We start from the raw sequence: 9,170 nt of genomic DNA on the forward strand, positions 1-9,170 counted from the left end.
TGTAAAAAGACTGCATGGCTCAATAATAGTTAAGAATATAACTGTTTATAATTTAATATTAAATAATGACACATAAAGATAATGTTACATTTATTATACATTGACTTTATATAGAATAATTAGAAATTTTACAAAACAATGAGTACAGATATCTCATACATATAGAAATGTATGTTACACACGTAATAAGGTATACTCAGATGGGAATGCAAAAGTATGAGAACCAAATGCATTAACGCTTGGCAAAAGCCCAGCATGTGGAATAATATTCCATGATAACGTTAATGTTACATTCTTATTTCCCCTAAAAAAAAGCAAGAAAAGTCGAATTATTTTTACTAAAATATATACCATTTCTAATTAAAAATATTTCACTCCAACTAGCATAAAATTTGAAAACATTACCTTAACCCATTACCATCATCCCAGAAATAATATTTTGTGTTCATATTTTTAAAGTCAAGTACAGCATTATCTCCACGAAGTACTATTTTATCCCACAATACTACCTGATATAGAAAGAAAAATTTACTACTCAATTTAATAGATTAAAATATATAATACTATAAACTATTTGTATATTACATAATTTATATTATACCTGATTAAACTTGTTATTTTCTGTTTGATATTCAGCTGTGAGGTACAAAAATAACTGTTTAACATTCCAATTAAACAATGGAGTGAGATGTATATTATGTATGTAAGGAAATTATATATTTTACGGTTATAATATATTCTTATTATAGATTGTCTTATATGTGCGAATTGCATATAAAGAAACTATAATAAAATATAGTTATGTATCCATTGACATAGATACTAAAAGATGGCAAACTTAACATTCTATGAATTTAGGTAGTCTACGTTTCAAAAATGCAAAATAAATATTAATACAAAAAAGGATATCAGTTTGTAAATCAAATGTTAAATATCCTAAGTCATTTTTTTCCCTTGATGCACTATAATCTGGTACATTCTTTCTGTAAAATAAAACATTGGTGATTATTAACTACATGTTACATCTGTTACCATACATACACAATAACAATTTTAATCGTTATTTCGTTACTAATTTAAATAAACTTACTTTATTAACCTAATTTATTTTTCAGAATACATTTCGTAATCTTTTTTAACGTACATTTGTATTAAATGTTAGAAATAAATTCGACATTACGTGACAATAAAGGTGAAGAAGTCAAGTGTGCTAAGCAAGTAATTTGAGATCAAAAATCATGAATTACTAAATTTACTTTTTCATAAACTCGTATTTATAATAGCTATTAAATAAACTCATTATACTTACACGACTACTTTTACAGTTTTTAATGCTGCATTTGCTCTATAATCAAGAAATACAGTAGAGAGAAAACAACAAAATGTTAGACACGCCGAAACACTCAACGTGTATGCTACAATAGCATTGCCACGTGTAAAAACGGCATGCATTATTACGCTTTAATAGAAATGACTAAATGCAGAAAACTTGAGTTAAACAAATTGATCGATCGAATTATACATCAAAATGTTCTAACCAAAATCATCGTCACCTCGATTTTGGTTTTCGACGTCAGCACTTCAATGCAATAGATCACCGGATTCGTGTTCAAAAATAAACCGAACACGCAGTGTGTTCGTAAATGGAGCAGATTTAACAAGAGTGATCACAATTGTGGCATTTCACTAAAATTATGCCAATTCATTTACGTACTGCTTTTATTTTACAAATATATCTGCATTTTTCATTTATAATTTTAGAATAAACTACTTTACAAAATATATATTAAACAATATTTTACTATCCGTCGTTTAAATAAATCATACATGCGTGTAAGAATCCGTATTAACATTACAATAAGTAAAACGAAGAGGCATTAATGCAAAATTAATCGTTTATTTATAATAAATTTGAAACAATTTTTCTTTCTTTGAAAATTGCATTGTGAAGTCATTATTTCATAATAATGTGTATATATATATATATACATTATACATTTATATGTAGTATATAGTATTGATGTAAGTAATACGTAGATGTTTGCATCGAATTACTAAAATATGAGACTTAATTGATGATCTAATTTTCTTCTCGATGCAAAATGTCGAATATACGTATCTACGCGTACGTTTGCACGCATATATCGAATAATTTCAGTTTACATTAGTTTATTTTTTTTGTCTCCGACAACTTCAAGGAAGTACAGAGATTAGTGGACAACGATGTTTACGTATTGTTTGTGAAGGAGTAGGTAATTTATCTTACGAAACGTGTTGAATATTTTGGATATGTCGCATTTGGTAAGTATCGAAATATTATTCGAATTATTAAATTATAAATTGCCGTTCATAATTGTTTCAATTTTCAAAGCATTGTGCTTTATTTATTCGTGTATGTTCGAAATGGATATAAATCGTTTAATAAAATCTGTCTTAAAATTTACCTGCTTTTTTAATATCGCATTTACCTCTTACTATAACTTTTATATCAACATAACTTATACCTACGAATAATTTAGATTATTTGCTAAAAATTCTTAGAAATTAATAACAAATGTAATTAACGATCTAAGAATATTCTTATTAAATTATATGTCAACAATAATGTACTTATGTAACGTAATTAAAAACATATTTAACAAATAACAGCTTCTTTTTTATTTTCTATGTAAACTGTTTTCTGATATATATTTTAAAAGACTGATTAATGCATTTGAGATCTTAAAAATATGAATTATCAATTAATCAAATTTTAATATACAATAGCACCTCAATTATTTGTATGTCAATCTACGAAAAAAGTTACGAAATTTTTGTTCAAAGCTTTTATTTTTGTTTGTAATGATTGGTTCTAATAATCTAAGTTTTACTGTATTGGTTCTAAATGATCTGTTGACAGTATATTGATGAGAAAATGTTTTGTTTGTTTCAGAGTAAAGAAGAATGGGTTGTGTCAATAGTCGGACAGATATTAATGATCTACATCCAAATGTTTTCCAAGTGATAAACGTAGATGACTTAGGTAATTTAATTACTCCTGGACGCTTAGAAGTTACAGAAACCGATATAGTACTTTATCAACGTGGTAAACAACCAATTAAATGGCCGTTACGTTGTTTACGACGATATGGCTATGATGCAGAAATATTTAGTTTTGAGTCAGGAAGAAGGTGCTCTACAGGACCAGGCATTTATGCTTTCAAATGCCGCAGAGCTGCACATTTATTTAATCTTGTACAAACAAATATTCAGGTGTGTTTCTTTTTGTATCATAGAATATAAAATTTTTTATAACGAAAATAATAAAATTTCACTACAAGTGTGTTCTGTGCATATGTAGATCTCTATAAATAAATATTTTTTAAGTAAAATTTATATTTTAGGTTTGTAATAACAGTGGGGAGGATACAATATCCAGAGAACTACCAGTTGCTTCTCATCCTGGTCCAACAGCAACACGAGTGACAATACCAGCTGAGCCTAATTATTTGGATCCAATATTAAATAGGACTAATAATCGTACAGATTCTAGATTTACTCATAATCAGCAAAATGGAGTTGGAAGACTAGATAGTGTGGGAAGTAGTACTGGTCTTATATCACTCCAAGGAAACATGAATTCTCCTACATCACCTCCTGTGCTGCCACCACCACCACCACCGCTCCCTCAACCACATCCGTCCTCACTTTATGCCAATGAAGAAGTACTATCTTCTCTACCATTAGAAATTGAACGTAATAATAACAAAAGCCTTAGAAGAGCAATACAAAGGTACTATGATTGCTTTACGAGCTTCTTATTGTTATGATTTTCAAATATGAACTGTATCCTGAAAGAATTATCCCAATATTTTATAGCTTTGCAATTAGTTTCATTAGGAGACTAATGACATAATAGTATATATCTGACAGTAACATATCATTAAAATCAAATCTGCTCATGTTTACTAATCTAAAAAGTTTTTTATATTCTGATTTATTGCTAACAATGAAAAGACTAATTGGTCAATTAATTAATTAGAAACAATTACATAAAGACTAGCTACAACACTTGCGAAATGTTGGTATAATTTTTTCCAAAACATACACTGCTTATATCTAAAAATCTTGTTGATTGTAATACAATTAATATTATTAATAATAAAATTTTCTTCTAGGCCTTGTATGGTCAGTAATTCTATATCTAATAATGATGCTGCATCATTAGAATTGATGCCTGTGCATAAAAGTTTAGAGGTCACTTCTCAAACTAAATCGCCGCTTTCAGTAGCAACTTATATGAATGTAGATATTAATAGTGATATTAGTATACTATCCCCAACACAGAGTGTTTCTGAAGTAATGCACTTTAAAGAGGACAAAATTGAAAACAATGAATCTGGACATGCCTATATAAACATAAGTCCAGGTCAAGAACGTGCTGAATCTCTTGGTGCTAGATCACGACCTTCACCATTGCCCTTTATTCAATCTGATGTGGAAGAAGCAACGAGACATTGTTATGCTAATCTAGAACCAAGTGAAATTGAAAGTCTGAGAAAAAGATTTTCTGGAGCAGAGAAGTCACCTTTACCTCCATCAACGCCTACAGGTGGTCCAATTAGAGAAGTAAACTACGCTGTGTTAGATTTGGACACAAAAGATGTACCAATGAATTCACCACTAGACGGCCCTACAAATTCTACTGCATCTCCTCCAGAATCGCCAAATAGGTTGCAAAAAGGATACACTACAATAGATTTCAATAAAACAGCTGCTCTTTCTCATTCAGTCAATCCAAATCTTGTGAATGACAACGAGGGTTCAAGGAAAACACGTCATAATTCCACGATTAGTGACTTAGCAGCTTCCGGTAGACGTAGCTCGTCTGTAAGTGAATAATCAATTTTTTATTTCGTCACTGTGCCTGTATAATGACTATTTGTAACATTTTATAGAAGGTACGAAACAATACGCTTTATCATTTTTCTTGGTTAAATTCAAACATTCAATGGTATAATACCAAAGAAGAAATATGAAATTGATTTATATAGTCTTTTTGTATAATATTCAGTATACAAAGTTTCAACACTATAAAAATCCAAAGCATTTAATTCGAAAATTACATTTCTTAATTTCTTTCTCATATATTGATTTATATTTTATTATTCATATAATAGCATTTAGTTTTATACAATTTACACAAAGGACATCACAGTATTTTTAACAAAGTAAGTCTCTTTTCAAAGTGCTGTTAGCATGTACAAAGAAAAAGTCTCTTTTATATAATATACAAATATGTTTGTAGAGAGCATTATAGAGAAATGATTTTTTACATTAAATATTGCGGGGGACTTGAAAGATAAAGAACCCTAATTTTCCTGTATTATAGGAATTGATGAGGCTCAAATAGAATAAATGAGATAGGAATATGTATGTATGAGATGTATATGTTATTATAATAACATAAACAAGATAATGATGCTGTAATTACACAATTTAAATTGACTACTTTTAAAGTAGTGAATTGAAATCCAAGTATGGCCATAATTTGGAGTGATTTTGATAAATGATAGATATTAATAGGAAGAAATATTACATTTATGTATATATTCATACACATATGTGTACATGTACAAAGTATGATCTTGTTGCTCTTTAGAGAAAAAAATTTTTAAAATAAACAATTTTAATAAAACATTGTCACGTTCTATATAAAACTTGATATGTTTTGCAATTATTTGCTTTAAGTTGGTCGAAATATGTTTCTTCTACGTAATTAAAAGAGATATACATATACTTCCATCTATAAGAATATATATTTGAAATATATATGCCACGATAAGTTACATATTTTTATTGAGTAGATATAATAATAATTTTTTATATATTTAGAAGTTTTAGAACTGCTTATTATTTAAATAAAAAAATAATATTTTTATTTATATAGATAAATTTATAAAAAGTAAGGTTTTTTTTTGATATGATAACTTGCACAAATTAAAATTATGTTGAAATTTGAACATTATTTTGTTAAAATCTATTATCGATTTTTCTAATTAACATTGTTTTAAGGAAATTTCACATTTCCAATGTTAATTATGATAATGTTAATGTTAACACAAAACTGTTAATTTTTGTATTTGAAAAGTAATTTTGTATCAATGGCATAGGCTATCATACCTATTTATGTAACATTTTGGATATTATAGTGTAATAAAAAATATTAATTATTATTGAGTTACTGTATTTTGCTCATATTGTGGCATTTTATTAATTGCAATTGCTATTACTATTATATTCATTGTTTACTAATCGAGTTTATATATGAAATTAGTAAACAAATTATTATAGAACATAAAAGTATAATATCTATAACTACTTACTTTAGCATGCACCATATTTACTACACAGTTTTGTTAGCCTTTCTCAAAAAACTATTAACTAGAAGGGGCCAGTCAAAATAGAGTAACAAATATGGTACATTGCCACATTTAATATTAAGGATATAATTTTTTTATATTCAACATTATATTATAAATATATGAGAATATAACTAATTAAAGTCATTTATTTTTTACAAAAATATAAACACATTAAATGCAAAGAAATATTACAATATTCTTAGAAGTTATTCTCTGAACAATAGTTATTTTTATTTTTAGAAAGAATGTTGCATGTTATGAGTAATTTTAAATACATGTTATAGGTAACACAGTGGTAGTATTAGCAAAATTGTAGTAAAAAATTGCGTAATTATATTTAACCACATGTTGTCCCATAATATTGACATATTCACTGCCATAATTTGTGACATTTACTAAGAAAGAAGCATAACATAAATCTTACAAAATTTCAAATTTTTCATATAAATTTTATTTACTAATTACCATTAATATTTCATATTATGTCTCATTATATCAAAATAAATGTGAAACTTTGTTACAGTTTCTTACTATTATTAATTGTATGTATTTCATATGATTTGCAATGGTAGTGAATAAGTTAATATAAAATATTAGTAAAATGCTCTGTTTTATTATATGTAATTGATTTTATATAAAAATAGATTTAAACATAAGCTACATACAGTTATTCTCATTAATATGTGGATATCAATGTAATTGTCATTTTTACAAGTTTCATATTTTTAATATACTTTTTTGTTCATTAAGGTTGCATCAAACACTGAAGTAATAATTTTCATATTAGAACCACCTATGTGAGATACAATAGAGATTTTGATTATTTACAAGAATGATACCTACTCATATATAAATACTCTTTATATGAAAATCACTATTTAATTTGATAACTCATAAATATATACAGTGCCCAAATACTTTTGCATCATATCACATACAATACATATTTTTTGCTTGCATAGTTACACAAAATATAAAACTCAGAAATGGAAATTAGATTGGTTTCAAATACTAAGAAGAGTAACTGTATATGTAACTGTATATAATATTATTGTTCTGTACAACTCAAATGCAGAGCATAGTTTTTTAAATAGGTCTGTGTACAAATAAAGAGCTTTGTATTCCAAAACATAGTGGTTAAGGAGCAACTTGCTTATATGGAAGAATGAATGTACGTTTACATGTAGTGTTACATAAATTATCGTAATTATTCTATTGAATAACTGCACATCACATGTATTCTCTTATATATGTATTTACATAATTTAAGCAGCCAAATCTATAAAACCAAAGAGCTTATTTCTATTTGTTGAATTTGATAGTTCATTTATGTCATTTAATGCCTACATTTTTAATTACAAATGAAATATATTTAAAAATGTTTGAGACTATTATAATGCCTAAAGTTTATTACATTTATATAAATTGTATATTCTCTTTTCGTTTTTAAGCTTATAAATTTAATGATTTGATTATATTTTTTGACTTAAACATCATTGAAATAGAATAAATAGTAAGATCCGATATGCTGTTTCAAACTAATTTTATGTTTATCCATGTATTACATATTCCAAATATAAGAAATAAAATAGAGTAAAAGATGTAATATAATAATATGTATAAATTTAGTGGAAACAAATAAAAATTCTCTCTCTTTCTCACTCTCTCTCTCTCTCTCTTTCTCTCTCTCTCTCTCTCTCTCTCTCTCTCTCTCTCTCTCTCCCTTCTATGATATTAAATAGTATAAATATGAAATGTTTTATCATGGATAAATATAAAATTATAAATTTATCTTTTATTAAAATTTTGTACCAAGATTAATCAATTTTGATGTTTCATAAAATGGTAGTGGTATGTATAATTTAAAATTAAATTTCGTCTCCAAATATACATTTGGATACATACATTTCAGTTCAGATTAACATTTTAAATATTTCTTATAAAAAACGTGGAGATGTGTTTTCAATAATAATGGGAAAGATGGGAGAGTTATTGCAAACAGAAATAGATGAACAGTGATAGATTTGGAGCATAATAGTCTTTCTAAGGATGTTGAACAGTGCCAAAAGACAACTTGTCTCATCAAAAATAAAATTTAAAAATACTATATATTTTAGTATAAAATAATGAAAACAATTTATGTTAAGGCAGATTATTAAGTAGCATCATTTTTTTTTCTTGTACACGATATGTATGTACCATGGAACTATGCATCGAATAGAATGTAACAATAATTATGTAATGAGTGTGCATTTCATTATACATGATACACAGTTAATACTTTTGTATTATTGCAAAGATAAAAACTTTCTTGTTATTAAATATACTAGTATATATTATATCACTTCTTTCATTTTCAAAGAGCTATATTAACTCTCAAATCTCCATAACTAACTTCTAATAACTTAAAAGATAAAATAAAAAATATTGTTTAAATATCAATGCAATTTTTACAGCAAAGAACTTAAAAAGTGTTACTATTATTATACATTATGCTATTTACTGTACATTGCAAATATGATTTTATTGAACAGAAGAAATATATTTACTAAAATGACAAAAGGAATTCAATCTGTAATTATTTATCAAAATAACGTTGCATTATACATTTTAAATATTAAATTTATGAAAGTAATTATTGTATTATTGCAAAGAATCAGGAAAAAAAGTTGTAAATAAGTGTGACACAATGACAAATCAAGTATAAAAGGTTGACCGTGCAATTACTGAATATGGGATATAATGGGCTGCAAAACATTTTAACTT

General features: G+C 26.4%; 3 protein-coding genes across 3 annotated transcripts in view; 1 reads left to right on the forward strand and 2 right to left on the reverse strand.

The window, feature by feature from the left end:
• Positions 1-9,170, reverse strand: part of LOC143433449 (uncharacterized) — a 125,723-nt gene that overhangs the window by 55,770 nt on the left and 60,783 nt on the right. The gene's annotated exons all lie outside the window — the stretch shown is intronic.
• Spase22-23 (Signal peptidase complex subunit Spase22-23) lies at positions 74-1,605 on the reverse strand. The gene is made up of 5 exons (XM_076910899.1): positions 1,310-1,605; positions 908-983; positions 602-688; positions 406-509; positions 74-304 (listed from the first exon to the last, which is right to left on the reverse strand). The coding sequence occupies exons 1-5, from the start codon at positions 1,450-1,452 to the stop codon at positions 175-177; spliced, it is 540 nt and encodes a 179-aa protein (XP_076767014.1). The 5' UTR covers positions 1,453-1,605; the 3' UTR covers positions 74-174.
• On the forward strand, positions 2,015-5,794 carry LOC143422302 (uncharacterized). The gene is made up of 4 exons (XM_076892864.1): positions 2,015-2,301; positions 2,933-3,252; positions 3,384-3,772; positions 4,158-5,794. The coding sequence occupies exons 2-4, from the start codon at positions 2,944-2,946 to the stop codon at positions 4,879-4,881; spliced, it is 1,422 nt and encodes a 473-aa protein (XP_076748979.1). The 5' UTR covers positions 2,015-2,301; positions 2,933-2,943; the 3' UTR covers positions 4,882-5,794.

This window comes from Xylocopa sonorina, chromosome 3, assembly GCF_050948175.1.
Source record: "Xylocopa sonorina isolate GNS202 chromosome 3, iyXylSono1_principal, whole genome shotgun sequence".
Taxonomy (NCBI): domain Eukaryota; kingdom Metazoa; phylum Arthropoda; class Insecta; order Hymenoptera; family Apidae; genus Xylocopa; species Xylocopa sonorina.